Source organism: Thamnophis elegans, chromosome 13 (assembly GCF_009769535.1).
Source record: "Thamnophis elegans isolate rThaEle1 chromosome 13, rThaEle1.pri, whole genome shotgun sequence".
Taxonomy (NCBI): Eukaryota; Metazoa; Chordata; class Lepidosauria; order Squamata; family Colubridae; genus Thamnophis; species Thamnophis elegans.
Window position 1 is genome coordinate 32336556 of NC_045553.1, and position 21962 is coordinate 32358517.

The 21962-nt window shown below is 43.2% G+C and overlaps 1 protein-coding gene across 1 annotated transcript; it reads left to right on the top strand.

Moving 5' to 3' along the window:
- The first annotated feature begins 1397 nt into the window (after nt 1-1397).
- On the top strand, nt 1398-21728 carry GOT1L1 (glutamic-oxaloacetic transaminase 1 like 1). Its single transcript, XM_032228752.1, has 9 exons — nt 1398-1509; nt 5276-5460; nt 6699-6822; nt 8127-8239; nt 9007-9099; nt 10287-10437; nt 12993-13158; nt 19337-19479; nt 21511-21728. Exons 1-9 carry the CDS (start codon nt 1398-1400, stop codon nt 21726-21728), a joined length of 1305 nt encoding a protein of 434 aa, XP_032084643.1.
- The last annotated feature ends 234 nt before the right edge of the window (nt 21729-21962 follow it).

The window sequence follows — 21962 nt, forward strand, 5'->3', positions numbered from 1 at the left end:
TCACTTAGACCCAAAGGGAAGTTTTCCTTGTTATTGTTCCTAGTGGATTAAGAACCCTGTTGAATTTAAAGCCTAAAGTTCTGTTCCCATGTAACCTACTAAATACTTCTAAAAGCATCTCTTTCCTCTTGGTATTTAATTTGGTGCTGGCCACCTGATCACAGAAGCAAGAAACAATAAAATTTTTGTTTCATTGTGAATAAATAATTCCCATCTAACATTAAATCCATATGCATTAGCAGCAATATATTATGAACAAGAGCTGGTTTAGAACACGAGAGTCCGATAGACCAATCTAATGTAGTGTTCTGTTGTGACTCAGCAGCAGTCTTCTGTGAGTCTTTTCGGGATGCAAGTTTAACAATGCAGCTGGGGCTCGTTAGTGGGTCTTCGGGTGATAAAAGGATGGATGGTGCCACGCCCTGGTTGCAGGAGTCAACGTTCCGTGGTTCGTTCAACATTGATTGATCATCAGTCGTGGTTTATGTAAGATACACTTGGAAAAGTGCTTTGTTTTCTGTTTTCTGATTCAAGAAGACACTTGGAGAAGTGCATTGCTTGTAAGAGTTTTTGTTTGGTATTTTGTTATCTCGTCAGAGACTTTATGTTATTTTTGGGCTCGCAGCCAGTCTGAGCCGAGAACTGATAGAGAGTTCCTTTTAAGTTGTTTGCCTGTCGTCTGTTTAATGAGTGGAGAAGAGGGGACAGAACAGTGTTCTATATTTTGATTGTGGTAAGGTGTCTGTAGCTTCATTTCTGCTTGCCAATGCTTTGGATAGGGCTCACCTGAATTGGTACTACAAAACATCTATTAACAATTATGGAAGTTTGTCTGTCACTGGCTAATTGTAGGCCTCTTGTAAGCAGAGTGCTAGGTAAATATGTCTTGGATTCCTCCTCTTCCAAAATTTGGAGCCAGCAGCTTTGAGAATTTGTGCCGTTGGAACCCTAATAGCTTCTCAATGTGTCACTTTTGAGAAGGTCACCAAAGGAGATGGAGCTTAAAGACACGTCTACCAAAATATATCAGTTGGGCTCATACCAGCTGCTGTACCAAAAACCAATTAAACCATGTTATGGTGGGACACAATTTGTGAACAAGCCCTAAATCTAAAGCTAGTGTGGCGCTATATGTGGAATTAGGAGTGTATACATGGTCTCTGCCAGTCAACCAGATGAACAAATACATGCTCATTTTTGCAGGATAGCATGACTGATAAACCATCTGATGCATTATCTTTTACTTAGTTCAGAATGTTGAAGGGCAAATATATTTGGTTTCCCAGGAAACAGTTGCCTTAGAAACTCTGCAAGCTGTACTAGAACTTGGTAGACCAGCTTTCCAACAGAACAATAGTCTGTCTGAAAAATCATTTTTGTCTTAGCTAAACTCTGCTATGACAACTCTTTCTGTCTTCGTGGATGTTCCCTTGGCCACGGCAATAGACGTTCCCTTAGATGTCTACAGGGAAGATCCCTCACCCCAAAAAGTGTGCCTTTGCCATGCAGGTAAACCAATTCTTTCTCAGATACGAATAGCCCCGTTCATATTGAATACCAATTTTGAAAGAAATCTCTATTGACAAACATGTATATGCTGCCCTATTAGATACCACAGTAAGTAAGGTTTATGGTTTAGTGTACTGTCCATATCTGAAGCAGCTCCATTTTGGTTCTCTGGTGATTGGGAGAACAGGGGATCATAATTCTGCCTTAGGCACAAAGCCAGCTGAGTGACCTTGGAACAGTCATTTCATCTTAGCCCTAAGAAGAAGAAGGCAAAGACAAACTACTTCCAAAAGTCGAAGTAATTGCCAAGGCTCAACATTTATTCACACTTACTAGGATTTATAATCCACAACAAACTTTGATGATAAGATCGACTTTCTTTAAACCACATTGTAGACACTTCTTCAAAGAGCCTGAGAGCAGGACATAATGGGTGGGAAATTATTAGATCTTTTATAAGATCCAACCTAGAATTAAGGAGAAATTTCCTGACTCTGAGAACAATCAGGAGTGGCTTGCCTAAAGAAGTTGTGGTTGCTCCCTCATTGGAGGTTGTCAAGAAGAGATTGGATAACCATTTGTCCAAATTAGTATAGGATGTCCTGCTCGACAGAGGGTTGGACCAGAATACCTCCAAGTTTCTTTCCAACCCATGTTATTTTATGTTCTATGTTCTATTTCACATTTTTTTAAAATCTCTAAATGGTACAGTCCCCTACAAGTTGGAATGTTTCCCTGGGAAATCTTGTGAGAATGGCAGTGTTTCAGAATCCCAATGAGTATCCGATAAATGTTTAGTCTTTAGGATAGAACAGGAGATATGAAGATATGGGGACAATGTTGTACTGTAATCCCTGCAACATACATCATCAAATGCAATGAAGAACATCACATAAAACCAACACAGAAAGCAGCAGAGTAAAATGAAAAATATGAAGCACTAACAGAAATAGCAAAATGAAGGACTATAATCTAGGTATGAGATAGATGTCTGTAGGAAGGTCATTCAACGGAAAAGGCCCATTCAATGGAAAAGGCCCATAAATCACATGAGATTAGTATATTTTTTATTTTGAACATTATGGTCAATATATTTTTTAAAAAAACATGTCTCCATGAAAAGGGGACCTAGTCCCAACTAGACCAGAGTCTATATAAACTAGAGAAGAATCTTTATCCTATGCTGTGTAGCTACAAATCCTCACTATTTGTAGCTACCATCCAATGTTACAGCAGTCTTTAATTTATGATCCAGATTCCAAGTTCTAACTGCCGCCTCCCCCATATGGTCACATTGTTGCATTGTGGGTGCTTGGCAACTAGTCTGAATTTATGGCATTTTTCAGCATCCTGAAACCACAATATATTTCTTTTGCTGGAAACTGGTGTTTACCTCTGCAAAAAGGGTTCTAAAATCAGGCACGGTCACATGGGAACCTGCTTAAACTGTAATTCTGAACTCAATAACGGTTCTAAGCTGCAGTAGCTCAGTGGTTAGAGTGCAGTACTACAGGTTACTTCTGCTGACTGCCATCTGCCTGCAAACTTGGCAGTTTGAATCTCACCAGGTTCAAGGTTGACTCAGCCTTCCATCCTTCCGGGGTGGGTAAAATGAGGACCCAGATAGTTGGGGGCAACAGGCTGACTCTGTAAACCGCTTAGAGAGGGCTGTAAAAGCATGGCGAAGCAGTATAACTGCTATTGCTAAGTCAAGGACTGCCTGTATTCAGAGAATGGTTAGATGGATTCAGTCCACTTTCCCTTAAGCTTTCAGGGAGATACAGATATTAATATATCATATGCAGGGTTTTTGCATGACTTCCAGACTTGAAGAGGGGAGATTTCTCTATTTTTACACAACGTACTTCCTGTAATGGCATTTCCAGTTAATGACCATCAGGAGACATCACGCTATCATTTTCATCCTTGTTATGAGTCTTCAGGAGCAGGGAGACAGATGTTATTCTATGGCAGACATATCAAACACAAGCCCGTGGGCCAGATCTGCCCCCAATGTGGTTAGATCTAGCCCATGGGGCTGCCCTGGAGATAGCGAGGGTCTGGCCACTGCCACCTTGGCCCCATCCCAACCTGTTCGGGTGCTCGCTCTGGGTGAAAGGGAAGCACTCAGAAGATAGTTCTGAGTGCTTCCCATAGAGCCGAGGTGGCGCAGTGGTTAGAGTGCAGTACTGCAGGCCACTTCAGCTGACTGTTAGCTGCAGTTCGGCGGTTCAAATCTCACCGGCTCAAGGTTGACTCAGCCTTCCGTCCTTCTGAGGTGGGTGAAATGAGGACCCAGACTGTGAGGGCAATATGCTGACTCTGTAAACCGCTTAGAGAGGGCTGAAAGCCCTATGAAGCGGTATATAAGTCTAACTGCTGTTGCTATTGCTATAGTTGGCCAGCAGGGCAAGACTATCACTGGGGACGGCAGGCCCTGCATGCTCCTCTGGCGGACTAGGCTTTGGCAGTCTCACCTTCCATCACAGGGGACCTCCAGACCCTCCTTCCAGCTTTGTCTGGACCCTGACGGAGAGACAGAAAGACACTGCTGCATGTGGAACCATTGAGGAGAAAGTTTGCAGGAAGCAGTTTCCTATGAGTCCAACTTCCGCCTTGACAGATCACTGGAGAGGAGGAGCAGGTGCAGGGGGTGGAGAGGGAGTTGCACAGTGTTGGGTTCCTACCAGTTTGGACCGGTTCAACCGAACCGGTAGTAACCAGGCAGCCTGGGTTGCTGGAACAGGCAGCGACCCAGGCCTGCCATGCCCCCGAACCGGTCCTCCCAGCGGCGCCATAGGCACCGCCATCTTGTTTTTTGCTTCTGCTCATGTGCAGAGCAATTTTAGTTGTGCTGCGCATGTGCGCACGGCACGCCCCTGAGTGAACTGGCAGTAGCAGCTGCCAGAACCCACCACTGGAGTTGCGTGAGGGAAGTCTGCCCCCACAAGCCAGCGTCGTTATCACACATGACTGGAAATGGTGATTCCCTTTTGAGCCTTCCTCGTGCAGGAACAGGGACCGCTGACCCGCTGCCACCTCCTCTTGCTCTCCAGGGATCTGTCAAGGCAGAAGTTGGACTCGGAGAAATGGCTTCCCGCAAATTTTCTCCTCCGTACTGCCACATGCAGCAGCATTGTCCTCTGCTTTCTGCTTAGCGGGGAGGGGACAGCGAACAGGGAAATTTCAACGATGTCTGGGATTGTGGGAAGAATGTCTTCTTTGGCATGCTGTGCATGCCCCACCCCACCCCTCTCAATTCTTGGAGACTTTTATCCACATCTGAGCTTACAAACTGCCAATCATACATAGGCTTGGAGAGAAGACCCTCTCCCCAAGGAGTCCCCAAACTTGGAATGCATTGTGTTTGTCTGTGTGTGTGTGTGTGTGTTTCCTACCAGCAGTTTGGGGAAGTGAGGATCTTGTGGGGCATCGAATTGTCCCCATGACAAGTTAGATGGTGCAACTTGTTCCATTCCAATCCAGCTATCAAAAGTCAGGCACACCTAGTGAGCGGCTTCGAGCCAGCTGTGCCCACCCAGCCATGCCCACCTCGTCACCGTCACCCGGTTAACTGGCCCATTGAGGGCAACCATAATGCTGATGCAGTCCTCAATGAAATTGAGCTTGGCACCCTTGTTCTATGAAGTTCGAAAGACTCAGGCAGTGATGCTTGTAATGAAAGTAACTGCATGTTGACTGGCACTGTTTTCATCCCTGAAGCATTGGTAGTTATGTCTCAGGCCAGCTCTGTTGCTTTTCCCAGGATGCCACACTGATGATGGTGATGAGACCTGGATCCCACCAGTTGTGAAAAAGATTCTGTTGAAAATCCCTGAAGATCCCACCTTGGATCATGAATACCTCAGAGACATGGGCATCGTGGAGTTCACCAAAACAGCCATGGAGCTGGTTATTGGCAAGAACAATAAGGCTTTCTTAGACAACAGGGTATGGGGATATTTATATGAGTACGGCCATATGCCTAGGAGACAGAGATATGGAAGGAACAAATATATATATATATATTTCCTTAATGATTACATTCAAAAGCTTGCATGGAGTCCCTGTTGGAAATAATGGAGCTTTTTCTTTTTAATTATGACAGCTTATTTTGTTGCCATGGCATGAGAGGAACGAATGTTTAAGGCCATTAACACCTTGGGAATAATCATGAAAAAATTAAAGAGCTCTCTGCTCTGCACAGTTGCTCTTGTCAAAGAAAACTGTGATTTGGCCCAAACGTGAGAACCCTTCCTCCAATGAAAGGAAGAAGAGATGCTTCAATCTTGCAGTCAACAACACTAACCCAATGCCTATTGGTCCAGAATCAATTTTTAGGTTGCCTGTTGAAAGAAAGTAGCTAAATTCTTCTTCTGTCTTTCATACTTTCTGCTGGCATTCATCTTTGGTTCTGTAGGAAGTTATCACCCAGCCCTCTCCCAGAAAAATGAAATATCCTAGGAAATATTGAAAAGGCAGAATATTTCTCTGGATGTGAAAAGAAAGAAACATGTTTTAAAAGACAGAATAGCTGCCTGTAGCTTCCTGCCCATCCCCACTTTGTCAATGGGCCATTAAGAAGGCCAAGCTAGTGCACTTTACATAATAAAGGCTTCTCTACTTCAGCTTCAGGGGGATGGGATTAAAGCATGATAATATTGGCCCCAACTCACCACATGGCATCTGAGAACTCAACCAAACCTGGATTCAAAACACAGCCTAGAGAGTTGCCCCTGCATGGCCCCATGGGAGTCTGACAACCAATCAGAATACATTTCTTACACAGGAACAGGAAACAGAGAGGTGGGACTGAACAGGTTATAAAAAGCCTAGCAAGCCCCTCCTTCAGCCCTTCTCTTCTTCTCCACCAACATTGAAGCATGTGATCACCTTTTCTGTTCAGGGCTCAGTGTCTTTTTTCCCCACTTGGAGTCAAAACCAGTAGGACATTTCTTTCATCAGTTCGAAGCAGTGATCTGTTTAACAATGACTTATTAAACAAACCATCATTAGTTGAGTTTGCATAATATACTTTCTGGAGAATTTTGGGACATGAAGTCCGTACTTCTTTAAATTGTTGAGGTTGAGAAACACTGGCTATGAAAATTAATTTTTTTGAAACGTTGAGCTAACATTTCTACATGATTAGTTAATTAAAAAAATATTTCTTGATTATCTCTAAACAGGCAGGTGGTATTCAAACGATCGGTGGGACAGGTGCTATATGGATTGGAGCTGAATTTTTGCACCGTTGGTACCGACCCAACCATTCAACTCCAGCAATTATCTATATTGGTGAACCACAACTGGGTAGCTAATATATATTTTTTCATCCCTATGGTTTGGCCTAGTCCTACAATTGAAACTTAAAGCCATTGGGAACATTGCTAGGAAGGAAAATCAGACACGACAAGAACAAATCAAGAAATTGGAAGGTCATGTGGTTACCTTCACCTTCCATCTAGAGCTCAGAATATAGCAGAAACCACTTTAAGCATCTGATTAATGATGTATCTGTGTAGATCTACTGTAACGCGCTCTACATGGGGCTGCCCTTGAAGAGTGTTCGAAGACTCCAGTTAGTCCAGAACGCAGCCACGCGAGCGATAGTGGGTGTTCCTAGGTACACCCACGTCACACCTATCCTCCGCGAGCTGCACTGGCTTCCCATTGGTCTCCGGACACGCTTCAAAGTGCTAGCTGTTACTTTTAAAGCCCTACATGGTATCGGACCTGGCTACTTGAGAGACCGCCTCCTGCCAATTACCTCCCTTAGGCCTATAAGATCGCACGGACTAGGCCTCCTCCGGATTCCATCTGCCGGTCAATGTCGGCTGGTGACTCCCCGGGGGAGGGCCTTCTCTATTGCTGCTCCGGCCCTATGGAACGATCTCCCCGTGGAGATCTGGACGCTTACTACCCTTCCGGCCTTCCGCAAAGCGACCAAGACCTGGTTGTTCCGGCAGGCCTGGGGCTGTTGATTTTGTCCAGCCCCATCCTAGGTTGTGAATGTTGTGAATCTTTTAATGTTGTCTTGTTTTTGTATGTCCTTCCCTTTCCCTTTTTTTACTTGTAAGCCGCCCTGAGTCTCTTTGAGAGTGGGTAGCATACAAATTAATAAAATAAAATAAAATAATAAATAAATAAAATAAATATTAATGAGACTTGGATTTATCAGGAGGGCTTCAAAAGACAACTCTAATAACAATAAAATGTTTCCTGTAGCGATGTAGTAATTAAATCATGCATGCACTGATTTAGTGTTTCAGAACATTGAGATTGAGAACATACCTGTCACCTGTCTCTAGCCTGGGAAACAAACCAAACCACATCCAATTTCATGAACAACAAAACAACAAATCTACTATGCACCCTTGATTCATTTAGTGAAATGTTTTCATCTTTCCTATGAAGTAGATCTCAATAGACTTAAATTGAGCTACCTGATTACTTTTAATTGAATATTAGATTTTAGACCTCTGAAGATAAACCATACACTCAATCACTGAATTATGAGTCACATCTCATAATTTATTATCAGCGCATTGTTCTGTCCAAATTAAAAACAATAATGTGGCACAAAATGGTCTAATGGGTATCCCTGTATTTTTCAGACATTCTTGGTTGCATATTCCAAGATGCTGGCTTTGCAGACATTCGTTCTTACCGTTACTGGGATCCCATCAAGCTGTTGGTTGACATAGATTTGCTTCTGGCAGAACTTCAGGTACCAGAAAGCAACAATTTCTATGCTTAGTTAGAGCAACATCCCTATAACCATCTGGTGTAGTGGTTAGAGCATTGGGCTCAAAGGCATTGTGACATGTGCAAAGGATCAGGACCATATGTTAAGTTGCAGCTAAGATTTATTGCTCGCAAGAATCTAGTCAATGATCATTCAGCACTAAATAGGCAGTAGGTAAGAGTCAAGTGAAGACGGGTTGGGTTTAGATCATGTGTGGGAACATAACGACTCTAGGCTGATGACCCTCTTAATTCAGCCACCAGGGTCTGACTGCTCTTCTCCTCTAAAAAAAGAAAAAAGAAAACAATGACTTTCAGAGCATAGTCATGGTTTTAGGAATGTGGGAATTTGACCTATATCACATTACATCATTTGACAATTTTTCCAGTTCAGCAGAAAAGAGCAAAAAAGATTAACTTCTTCTCCATCTTCCAACACTTTAATAGGATATGCATGGATATGAATTTAGGAGACTTTTCAGAAGAAAAAAAACGAATATATCCCCTACCACAGATCTATAATTTTGCCCCGTGCTCTTATGGATCATGGAGGCAGATACCTGTGTATACTGTTTCTAGCATCTTAGAATCAACTGTGTTGTTTCCAAAACTGTTAGTAATTACAGTAAATAACCCATTGGTAGATCTCTCCCTCTTTTTGCCCCCAGTTGTGTCTTTTTAGCCTTCTGCCCTACTCCCAAAGTCCTTGCCCATCAAAAGTGATAGCTATTGTATTGGATGTCCTTGCAGAATGCCCCAGAAGGCTCCATTATATGCCTGCATGCTCCTGAAGAAATTGGCTTGAAGTCCTCTGAATGGAGAAGAGTTGCATCAATGATGAAGGCAAGTGAGGACATCAGGAGAAGGATGACCAGAGAGGTCACGATATGTAGAGAGAGAGACTACATTATATCTTGCAAAAGTGATGTATCCATCTTGTTGACACCATGCCTGTCTGGCATTAGAGCCCTTCTCTGAGTTAGCTTAGGCTGAACTGCAAGATCTGTGAAGTTTAAGAACCCTTTCAATTTAATTCCTCCTACATATTCTGAAACTAAGAAGGTATGTGGCATGGCAACAGTGATGATTCTTTTCTATGACCAGCATTCAAATTACAATTGAATTATTTCTATATGAATGCACTGAACCTGAGAACAATAGATACTACAGGTAGTCATTAACTGATTACCACAATGGAGTTTGCTCGTTAGAGTCCTAATTAGTCATGATGGCTGAAAAATAATGAACACAGAGGTCATTAAAGAGAACTCTGTGGTCGCTAAGTGATCATCATATACGTTAAGTTAAGCCATAGTTTGCTATGGGATATTTTTTGCCGAAAACCAGAAGGAAACATTAGTTTTCAGCACAAATATTATAAATCATGATGACACAGGATGCTGTAAATGGCCATAAATATGGGCTAGTGGCTCCGTGCCCAAAATGATGTCACATGTCCACATGGATGTGTAGTCAGCAGAACTTCAGAACTGGGTCATGAGTGCTTTTTGGATGGTTCATCATAATTTCAAACGATCTCAACACAATGGCTCATAAGTTGAAAACTACCTATATGCAAAACATCTTTCTCTCATTTCCAATGATTGAGATATTCTAGAACAGAGTAACTGGGTTTATTTTCCTTCGAATGGAGTCAGAGAGGACAGTTAAGTTGCCTCTGTGTCGATTCTCAGACATTATTCCTGCATTGTTTTTAGACAATGCACATCCACAATTACTAGCCTGCAAGACTTGACATACATACTGGGGACTGTCAAAATGAATGTTAGATGTACCTTTTTTCCCCTTCTGACAGCCCACATAATTTCTGTACTTGATATAAAAGCTATAATCTCTGCTGTCTTGCTTGCAGAAGTTCCATAGTCTCAGTGAAGAGCAATTTCTAAGCTAAACATAAGGTGGCATTGATACCAAATTGTACTATTACATACCTTCACCATAACCAACGAACTATATTTATAAGAAGACATCTGCTGTCTTTCCCTTCTTCTTTTCCATTGTTTCCCCAGAGAAGGCATCTTTTCCCCTTTTTTGATGTCTCAGCTCAAGGATTGGCTTCAGGAGACTTGGACAGAGATGCTTGGGCAGTACGTTTCTTTGTAAACAAAGGTTTTGAGCTGTTATGTGCTCAGTCCTTTTCTAAAAACTTTGGCTTATATGGTAAGTGTTTGCATTCTCAACCATCTTTGCCACACGTCTGGCAACTGGGACCACCTAAATGTCATTTGTGAATCTCTGCACAAATTGGAAGTACATGTGCCTTGAAACATGTACTTGCTGTTGGCTTTGGGGCCATGCTGCTTCATTGTAAACAACACAGAAAATGCTGTAAAACCCTTTGGGGTGGTATTTAAGCCTAATTGATATTGCCATTGTTATAGCACATGCAGGGACTATCTTTCCTTGACTACATGAAGAAGTTGGACACACTTTTGTTTCTTTCCATTAGAAGATTCCTAGTTTTGATTCTAGAAATGGTATATACCCATGAAACAGCCAGTCATAATTTGTGTTGTCTTCTTTGAAATAGTAACCATCTGCAAGTCCATCATTATGTGCCTCAGTGCATAGGTATTTGCAACCCAGATAAAGAGGGTTGTTTTCTCAGTGACTAAACATGTTTGCCAGGGAAACATTTGGATTGCATTTCCAAGTTTGTTCCCAGCAGTGCACAGATATACAGTTGCACTAGTTTTCATCAAGATTACCGGCAAACCCATTTCTGTATTTGCTATTAACTGTCTACCATTTTCTGCATGACATATTTGTCATTATCATCCACTTTAATCAGTACTTGTACAATCTCAAAGGTTCACTTTTACAGATCCTGATAGACCTCAAAATTACTACCTGACTAACAATAGTTCTCCAAAATTTCAAGAAGAGTCATCAAGTTTTCATCATCTGCTCTCTTCACTTAAGGAAATTTAAAGATTGAATTTGAGGGCATGAAGATTGAAAAAAGAAGTCTGCTTATAAGATATGATCTTTTCTGTCAAAGTAGCAATGGAAATAATTGAACATCAATGCATAATTAATTAATAAGTGCAGATGCATTCTAGTTCTAAAACAAAATGCTCTCTAAAAAGATATCAAACAATATGTATGCCCAAACACTAGGGGGCTCTGAATACAAGAAAAAAGAAATTATGTTCTTGAATTTTCAGGACTGAAAGGTTCACCTTAGAGTTTATCTATTCCCTTTGGACAATAATTACAGACTTTCCTTTGCTGCATTGATGCTCAGTGACTATATTATTTATGCTTTGGATAGTTTTATCCAAAGATAAAGACAAGACTGTGAGCTATGGATGCCATTCTGATGTGTCATAAATTGAGCTCTGCAAAACGGCTTTGTGATGCCAAACAACTTATGTTACTTAATAGATTTGGAAAGCTTGTGGGCATGTCACAAACTCAAGTGTCAATGGCTCAGTTCTTAGACCAGAAATTATTGATTTTTTAAAAATAGGACTTGTGCATCACTCCTAGCACTTCTTCACCAATCTGGGTATAGGGTGGCTTCAGCATATTCAAAGCATTGTTGTTGTTTTCAAAGAGCTATTTGAATCCATGTCTTTTTGGACATTACACAAGCTTTATATCACTCTATCAATTTTCCCCTCAGTGGGCAACATAGCAAATGAAAACGGCTGAACAATAATAAAGCCTTCATTATTGACATTAAACTATTTTTTTATCTTCCAAGCGATTTGGCTCAATTCCTCCCTGTAACAGGAAAACAGAGGAGCTGTCCATCATAAAAAGAATGAGTCCTAAGCAAAAAGGCTGAAGTAGGAAGGAAGCAAAAGAATCCAACAAAGACTTAGATGCAAAGAGAGGTAGCCACAGCAACAGCCAGGCAGCAATTAAATAATTTGAAGCTGTTCTTGTTGTCACATCATTTCCTGGAGATCAGGAAATCCTTGATTTGGAGCACATATTCTTGCTCCTCTCTCTTAAACAGGTTCAACTTCTGTTGTGTTAAGGATAGAAATGCACGCCTATCAAAAAGCATTGGAGGAAAGGAGGAACATAGAATAATAGAGTTGGAAGGGACCTTAGAGGTCTTCTAGTCCAACCACCTGCTTGAGCAGGGGACCCTATACCAAATCCAGTCTCTTTTTGAAGGTCCACAACTTCTGCAGAAGGTCTTACAACTAGAAGTTCATCCGTCATCCCTAGTATCAGTAGGTCTCATGAAGTTACCTTGCTAGACATTGAGTCATCCTACTAACGTCTGATGGATTTAATGTCGGATAGGTCTACCACTTTCAGCCCTGAAATTAGACGGATCCTAGACTAACTCAAAAATCTTTCTTGAACATCAGTTCACATCTCTGGCAAGAGTAATCCAACTCTGCTTTTCCTGGAGTTTGTGAAGTGAGGAAGAAAGAAGAGAAAACCGTTCATCTCCTGATGTGGATTCTGTTTCTAATCAGAACAATATATTATCCTCAAAGAAAGATAAACTCCTCTCCAAGGCCCCATCCCTAAAATTAAGTTCATGGGGAATTTTTCTTTTAGCAATTGGTGAACTCTACAGAGAGTGAATCAGAATCAGTTTCTGTATTTGATGAAATGGCAAGAACCCTAACATTAAGAGGTTTAGGGGAGGAAGGAATATTTAGAGACAGCTAGTTTCAAAGAAATACTGATTCAACTACAGTACACTAAATACTGCAGTGTTGTGTCTCCTTGGCTATATCATGCAGATGAACGAATCGGGAACCTCATTGTGGTGACAACAGACAATCAAACTCTGATCCGAATCTACTCACAGATAGCTCAGCTAATAGCCGTGTCATGGTTTGGACCCACCAGCTTAGGGGCACGGGTGATAACAATGGTACTGACCAGTCCTGATCATTTCTATGAATGGTAAGAAGGAAGGCATGTAACCAGACAGTCTGAATTTATATTAGCCATGAGATTTGCTTTCTGTATTACCACCTTGGGACTGTGATGATCCATCTGCTATAGTAAAGTGTTCTGAACCCCTCCTCCATCCAGTAATGACTGCCGAGACAAGCTTAACTGGAATGTACTTTAATAGCAAGAAACCAAAACCTTGGTGGCTGAAAGCCAAGCATAACAAACAGATAAGGACCTTGGCAGCAACTCAGACAAACTCGGGCAGCAATAAACACAGATAAGGCTTGGCAGCAATCCAGCCTGCCAAGCTCACACAAAGTTCTCTGACATTCAATTCTGTGTTGACTTTTGCAAAGAGGGGAGTGTGCACAAGTAGCCTAATGACCACCAGCTCAGCGCAATTACCTTCTGTAATTGCGTAATTGTTCCTGACGCCTAGTAGCTCTTTGATGGCGTGCATCCAGGAACAACTCACTACTGGCCTCTGGCTCATTGTCCCTTGTCTCCTCCCCACTGGTCCAAGGCTCAGATTCCTTCTGGTGGCCAACCAGCCTCTCTGTGCCCTGCTCAGAGTCGGAACCCTTTCCAGGGTCCTCCACATCCTCCAGAGCCAACTCATAGGGCCCCTCACTCCTGTCGGAGTCTGGTGGCAGCTCCAACGGCTCCTGCTGGGCCACAACAGTAAAGTATCCAAGAATATACTTTAAGTTATAAACTATTTGCTTGGTATGAGGGTAGACAAAGAAAAAAGCCAATAAAATCATTTTTCAGATGGAGGTTCTGTCATCTTTAGTGTCCTCATCTAAATAAAACAAGAATAAGGATTCTGGAAAACACTGGTGAACGAAGACACAAATGTTAGAATAAGTTATTCGGATTGTCTTCTAGTTCCAGACAATTTAGTTTTCCCAACTACATTGAGAATTCAATTCTCATTGTTAGGTAAGCTCCCCATTGGGAGAGCGAGTACATTCAGAGAAGCATTGTGAGAGTTGTGTTGGAATACACACAAACCAGCATACCGAGACACTGCGGTTTCAATAGGCTTTTACTTTCGTGGAAATAGAGGTATCAGAGTCCATCAAACAGTCCAAGTCATACACGGATAAGACAGTCAGTCATCAATGTCTTTCAGTTAAGGGATAATCCAAATAACATAGTCCAGTGTCATATAATCAGTTCAGTACTCAAAGTTTGCTAGCAGTTGCAAAACTTACAATAGCTCATGTCACTTTCTAACAGATCAGCCCAGCATCTACCGAACAGAGAGAGCTGACAGTCATTCTGGCTCCCTCTTATGGCTGATTGAGAAAAAACAGTAACCAATCACATTTTACAGTATGATTTAAAGAAACAGATACACCACTGTTACATGATTTATATATTGCAACCCAACCATTAGAATTATATTCCTAACACTCATAATTCCCAACATTTCTAGCCTGAAATTTCTAACTGATGAGTAGAATGAAGCTTGTTTTTTTATTGGAAGTAGAAGTGACAACAGTTACCTTGAGTGGTGCTTATTAAGCACAGCATGACCCTCCGGATATTGATGTATTTGAAAATGGTTTCTAGGAATCATTTGTTTGTACTGCTTTTAGCCAATTATTTCTTCAATGTCTTTTTACAGTGCATATTCTAGGAAGTTCTAAACTGTAGGACTGGTGGTCATTCATCTTTCTATGCACATTTTAAAAGTACGGTTACCTTTCCCAATGAATTATTGAACTACAGCCTCTAACATTCCTGGCCAGTAATGTCACTAATGAAGGCAAATATACATGTCCCAGGATAATGTTACAAAATCAAATCTAGGTTGGTCACAGAAGTGGGTTCCTACCAGTTCGGACCAGTTCAGCTGAACCGGTAGTAATACGCTGGCCTGGGTTGCAGAATCGGTAGTGACTTCTGGCTGGCCATGCCCCTGGACTGGTCTGTGCCTGCTCAGATGCTTGCCCTGCCTCACCTTCACCATGTGCATCCACTGCCTCCTCCTGCCAACACATGGGTAAGCATTGTGGTGGGGATGGGGAAGACAGGCCAGCAAACTTTGCATGCTGGAGAGGGTGGTGACATAATAAGAAGGTGGTGGGAGGAGAGGGCAGTGGCCATGGCATGAGAAGCAAGTGGGGAGGAAGAAACGGTGTCCTCGTCCCCATCCCAGCTGCGGTGGCAGCGAGGTGTCCCGGAACTCCCAGGGAGTTTTCCTGTGTGGCGTTGGGCAGGATACGGTGAGCAGCAGCCCCAAAAGCCAGCAGGGTCCCCAGCGCCACATAGCAGAGTCGGCACCACCTCTGCCAAAGACTGCCTGCCCTTTAGATATAGTGCCCACACCGGCTGTCTCTAATGTGAGCACCATGCTCATGATTAAACTGCAGATTAGAGGAAGCTGGCAGATCTTGACTTGCTTGCTTGGCTGCTCATCCCCCGGAGCTCGCAGGCAGCAAACCAAACCGCTGCCTCCTGCCTCCGCGCATCGAGGAGTGCAAGCAGCAGCGGGAAGAGCACAGACTTCAGGAAGTGGCTGCCAGCGATGCTGTCAGCTGAAAGTGTGAGTGGGGAAGCTCGATCCCACTTAGGAGCCTCAGTTTACTTGTGAGCACCATTGGCCTGACTCTCCCAGCCAATGGTGCTCATGAGTGAACTACAGCTAGGATCTCCCAGGTATTGCACGGAGGGCAAAGTTAGTGCGCTCCCAGCTGTGCCCTGCAAATGCGTCCGCTGGCTCAGGGCAGATAGAAAGCTGAAAAGTGCTTTGTTCTCATGTTGTGTCGAGCTCTTGGAGACCCATGCTCATGCTGCTGTTCCAGAGGGCAGGAGGAACCAGCCACTGTCTCCTAGCTCAGGAGCCAGCTGGGGCCAAGCCGAGCAGGGGCGATGGCAATGGCGGAGCCTGACGCTCGGGGAGGGCAAGGTTAGGTGCCTCTGCCAGTTCAGGGCAGCGGACTCAACTGTAGCCCGGACAAGCCGAGACTGCAAGGAGTCCCTCATGTGTTGCATCTCCCTCCCAGCCTTTGCCCATACCTCCGTGCTGTTTTGGGCACCCAGCCTGCTGGTACCCTAAGTCCACTGCCCTGGACTCAGGGTACCGGCAGTGGAGGCCCCACAGGGCATGGCTGGGAGCACACTGCACACTAACCTATCCCTCCCCAAGTACTAGACTCTGCTGTTGCCATCGCCCCTCCCAGCTTGCCCCGGGCTGACTCCCGAGGTAGGAGGCGGTGGCCGGTTCCCCCTGCCCTCTGGATTACCAGCATAAGCATGGCTCTCCAGGAGCTTGGCAACAACATGAGAACAGAGCACTTTTTGGCTCCGATTGGCTGGCAAGAAAAAAAAGCCACTGTCACTGCCATATTTACGCATGCACATCCCTTGGACTTGCAAGTCCAAAGCATGTGTGAAGATGGTGGCAGCTTTCAGCCCCAGCAATGCTCCCAGGAGTTGCCATTGCCCTCTTACCTAGGGGGGGTCTGAGAAGCCTGCCACTTGCACGCCACAAGGTGGCTGCAAGAGGCCGAGCAGAGAAAGAAAAGGCTGTTGAGGCGGTTTCTTTCCTGAACAGCCTGAACTGCCATTTCCTTCCCCCCCCCCCCAGGCTACATCTCCCAAGCAGGAGAGCGAAGAGCCCCTGCTGCATGAAGAAGGGCAGGATGGGGACAGAGCGCCCGCCTGCCCACCTGCCAGAGCGGATGTGTCAGCAGGCATTGCGCGTGAGGACCCCGCAGTGGGCCCGATCCCAGGTGGCTGGGCACCGCTGCACCTGGAGCTGCGGGGCCCAGCTGGGTTCAGGGGCAGCGAGGCCCAGCTTCTGCCCCTCGTGCCACACTTTGCAGCCACCAGAGCCCTGCACAGACCTCTTCAGGAGCTTCTCCCTGGACCTGGCCGGGCTCCGGCAGTGCTTCCTGGCCCTGCAGCGCTTGCTGTACCTGTACCCCACTTCCAGTGGTGGGATTCAGCCAGTTGACACCTATTTGGGAGAACCAGTTCTTAACTTTCTAAGAGGTTCAGAGAACCGATTGTTGGAAAAAATCTTCTTTTGTTTTTTTTCTGCTTTACAGGGCTAATCCTGTAAGGAAGGCAGGAAGGAAACATTCTGGTGTTGTTTCTAGCTTAATCTTTATTGCCCTGCTTACAGAAACTGCCTCTCCAGCTAACCCTGATTACATTGTAACAGCTAAGGCAAAGTGCCTATCAACCTGAGTAATGTTGAGTTGGCCACGCCCACACGGTCACATGACCACTAAGCCCCGCCTACCCGCCTGGTCATTAGGACAGAGATCCGGTTGTTAAATTATTTGAATCCCACCACTGCCCACTTCAGCCGCAGATCACAGATGGGAGCTGGCAAAGCGCAGCTTCTTCTTTTTTTTTTTTTAATTATTTTTATTGAAGGTTATTAAAAAAGGCAAGATTTACAAAATACAAAAAAAAAGAGAAAAAAAAAGAAATAAAACTCTTTACATATTTACAGCGCAGATGGCACTGTTCATCTCACATAGTTCATCTCACCTTGCCTAGTATAAGACTAGGTTACTAATTCCATGCAAGTATTTATAACGGATTTTTCCTATCAGTGTTTTCCCAACACTGTAGTCTATTGATATTACTTGTAGGTGAATTCTCACCTCTAATACATTTCTTCTCTCATTTGTCACTTAGTCTTTGTGTATTGTATATTTAAATTGTTGCTTAAGTCATTTTAAGTTAATCAACTATCTCATTTTATATCTTAATTCTCATTGTCTTTCTTATCAAACCATTAGTATAATTTCTCCCAGACTTTGTAGAAGTCTGTGTCTTCTTTTTCGTTAATCCGCATTGTCAATCTATTCATTTCCGCTATTTCTAAAATTTTATTCATAACCATTGTACTAGTGGGGGCATTTTCTTTCTTCCAGCACTGAAAGCGCAGCTTCTTGGAGCAGCATGCCGCCCTGATCAACCGGGCTTATGGCACCCTCTGCAGCCTGCTCAGCCCCAGCCTCTATGTGCTGGAGCTGCACATAGTGGTGGCGGGCAGAGATGCGGAGACCGAGGGAAGGGGGGGGCAGGTAGCAACTTTGTTCTCTGCTTGTGGGCCAGAAAGACAAGCTGCCTGTGAGAGAGCCCACGAAACAAAATAAAGGGGCTCTGGGAATAAAAAAAAAGACAGCAAAGAGCCCCAGCTTGCCCCCCCCCTCAAAACTTTTCACTACCATTTTGGTGGGCATGGCTTGGTGGGGGGGGGGAGTCATGTGACTGAGTGTGCATGAGTGATGTCAAGTTGGCCATGCCCACTCAGTCACATGCCCCCCATCTAGCCACGCCCACCAAACCAGTAATAAAAAAATTTGAAACCCTCCCCTGGTTGATCACCAGGACTCTTCCGAGCTTTCAGATTCATGCTGGAGCCCATTTTTAAGAAACTTCTCTCTACTGGAATATACGCTTTGGGCTATTTGTATCTTTGTAGTGCTTTCCTGTTGGCTGGTTGGTTGGTAGGTATGATGATAGTTGGGGGTTGGCTGTTGTTTCCTTGTGCTGCCAATCACCAGCCATCAACATACCAATCAACCAGTAGGAAAGCACCACATAAATACGACTCACTGAATACCCCAAAGCACATATTCCAGTAGAGAGAAATTCCTTGAAGATTAGCTCCAGGACGAGTGTTAAAGCTCAGAAGAGTAAACTTCTGGTTCTGGTGACCACTCAGATTCGGTTTTGCAGTAATATCACGATCCACTATTTACCAAGAATATGGAGAATGTACTTCAGCACATTAACATCGCATCATGGCTACTTCAGCTGACTACAGTTCTGCAGTTCAGCTGTTCAAATCTCACCGGCTCAGGGTTGACTCAGCTTTCCATCCTTCTGAGGTGGGTAAAATGAGGACCCGGATTGTTGTTGGGGGGGAATATGCTGACTCTGTAAATCGCTTAGAGAGGGCTGAAAGCCCTATGAAGCGGTATATAAGTCTAACTGCTATTGCTATTGCTATTGCTATCATGTTGGAGAAAGCCAGATCAACCAGTACAATTTTAGAACTGTTATTTTTGGCAAGAACACACTCTTCCCAGCCTTGCTACGTTAACTAATTGCTGTAATAAGAGATCGAACTTTTGATCAGTTCCAAATAGACATGATTGGTTTGCAAACCATGGGTTTCTTTTGTTTTTCTGAACTCCAACCTTCTTAGGAAACAAAGTCTTCAGACCCTAGTAAAGAGGATTATGTTGATTAGGGAAAAGTTGAAAGAGAAGTTGCGGATTCTGGGAACACCAGGTTCCTGGGAGCATCTTACAAGGCAGTCGGGAGTCTACAGCTTTAGTGGATTGAATCGTAAGTATTCAATAAATAGTTGTTGACAAACCAAGAATAGATCTTCCTAACCACTGATTGATGAAACATTAACTGCTATATGGCTTCTTTTTTCATTTCTGCATCAGAGTATGTCGAAACTATGCAACTCCTTCATGATAAACTCAGTAGGAGTTAGTGATAGGAGTGCTGCACTTGGGAGACATTGGGTAAGTTTGGGCCACTCCCTATTTCTTGGTCCAAAGTATAAATATCTTCCATGGAGGTTGGGAAAATCAATGTTGATCCAATCAAAACCTTGAATTCTGTGCTGATCATTGATTCAATCCTTGAATTCAAGGACTGATGATAGTTTGAAATTTTTGATTCTGAACAATTTGATCTGGAAAAAAAAAATCAGCTATTGCACATTTACAACATCCCTTCCAAATTATCAACATTGATTTGAAACGAGATATCATGCAGTTCCGTGCAACTTTTCAGTTTGATTAACAAGGTTGATCTGATCTGAGAATTCTGTCAACTCAACTTTGATTCATATTTCTAAACTGAAGCTCTGCATCAAAAATTAATAACATTTATTTTTTTAAATAAAATTTATTAACCAGGTATCAAAAAAACCAAAAGGTTTTTTTTTAGAAACAAATAGAGTTCCACATATTTCCATGTGGTTATGGTGTAATTACCCTCAGTTAATTAGCTCTACAATAGTTGATTGCATCCAGAGGGTGATGGGGAAAGACAAATAACCCAAAGACCCTCTAAGTAAATGTATGCATTTAATTTATTCATATTACATTTTGGCTACAAAAATTAAATGACCATTGGAGGTTTCCATACCTATTGTCTGAACACATGGTGCCATTCAGGTTTCTGCTGCCCAAATCTGGCAATGCCTATATTGATTCAGGAATGGGCAACCTTTGAGTAGCCAGGAATGGGTTGAATGCAGAAAGCAAAAACCACAGAGGGCAGACGAATCTTACAAAAGACGGAGTTATGAATGTAGCTGTGGTCTGAATGCAATCCTCTTTTATTGCTTTCATTGCTATTTTGGAATACAAATGGAAGTCTTTCTATAAAGTAACGTTATATCCATTGCAGGCTTTTATTTTCTTGTGTTTCCCCCCTCTGAATGTTGGGAATGTCTGGCTGATTTTGATAGCTGTCTGGAGAGGGCTTGGGATGTGGGCTGAATAGCTGCCCCCAGAGATCAAAATGCCTTTCCTCCTCCATTAAAAGGAGGTTTCCTAGATGTCCCAAAGGTGCTTTTTTCAAAAGGCAACTGGACTTTCTTGTTTTTCTTTGAAGACATTTCACTTCTCATCCAAGAGGCTTCTTCAGCTCTGACTGGATGGTGGAGAATGGAAGGATTTATATTCCTTGGAGATAGTTGGTCATTTGCATTCTTTTAGAGAGTCACTGAGACCACATGGAGGTTTATCTATGATAAGGGACAGGATTCAGCAGTCCATCTGCATTTAAAAGACAACGGTCATTCTTCTGAAGACAGCAAAGTCCACATTTTGGACAGAGAGGGCCGCTGGGTGAAAGAGGCCATCTATGTCTAAATTGAACAGCCCTCTCTCAACAGACGGGGAGGGGTACATCATTATCTATCTCCAGTCTCCAACACTGTTCTTTCAGCAGTTCCTAGAAGGCTCCACATACATTTGCATCACTCAGACACAGATGAACCTCCAAGTGGCCTCAATGACTCTCTCTCAATGACTGGCTGTCTGCAAGGACTATAAACCCTTCCATTCCCCACCATCCAGAGATGAAGAAGCTTCTTGGATGAGAAGCAACATGTCTTCAAAAAAAAAAAACCAAGAAAATCGAGTTGCCTTTTGAAAAAAAGCACCTTTGGGACGATCATGGCTGGATGGCTGAGAATCTCCATAGATAGGTTTCCTAGATGTTTGCCAGTCTTCTGGCATAAAATGCACAGCCCTTCATACAAACCAGCTGCACATATTGTTCCTATTTAAGCTAAAATTTTCTTGTTAGCTGAAGATCCATCAAAGTAAAGCCTTTCTTTTTCTTTGCCAGCCTCCCAAGTGGAGTTCCTAGAGAAGCACAAACATATCTACCTTCTTTCCAATGGGCAGATGAACATTTGCAGCATAAACTCCAAGAATTTGGAGTATATAGCGCAAAGCATCCACGAAGCCATCTTGGTCACCACCTGTCAAAAGCCCAGCCAGCCCTGCATAACAGCTGACCAAGAACTTGAGAAGAGTTCTATAGATTTATCAGATTCTCCTTAAATTAAGAGTGTTCTAGTAAAACTGTATTTTAGAAATACTTGATCTGGTGGTCAATGTATGTTTGTTTTTCAAAACTGTTCATAATCATGATCTCCAGTTTCTAGATGTTGAATCTATGTATTCAGTAATCATTAAAATGATCTCTGACATGAATCTTTGTGAAGTAGAGAGGTCCTTTGGAAAGACATCAACACCTACTTTTCCCAGTATATAGCTGCTGTATACTCTTTGTCT

Coding starts and splice junctions, on each gene's coding strand:
- GOT1L1 (XM_032228752.1), top strand. CDS start 1,398: ATGACAACTCTTTCTGTCTTCGTGGATGTTCCCTTGGCCACGGCAATA. Junction 1,510..5,275: donor AGTGTGCCTTTGCCATGCAG/GTAAACCAATTC, acceptor TGCTTTTCCCAG/GATGCCACACTGATGATGGT. Junction 6,823..8,126: donor TATTGGTGAACCACAACTGG/GTAGCTAATATA, acceptor TGTATTTTTCAG/ACATTCTTGGTTGCATATTC.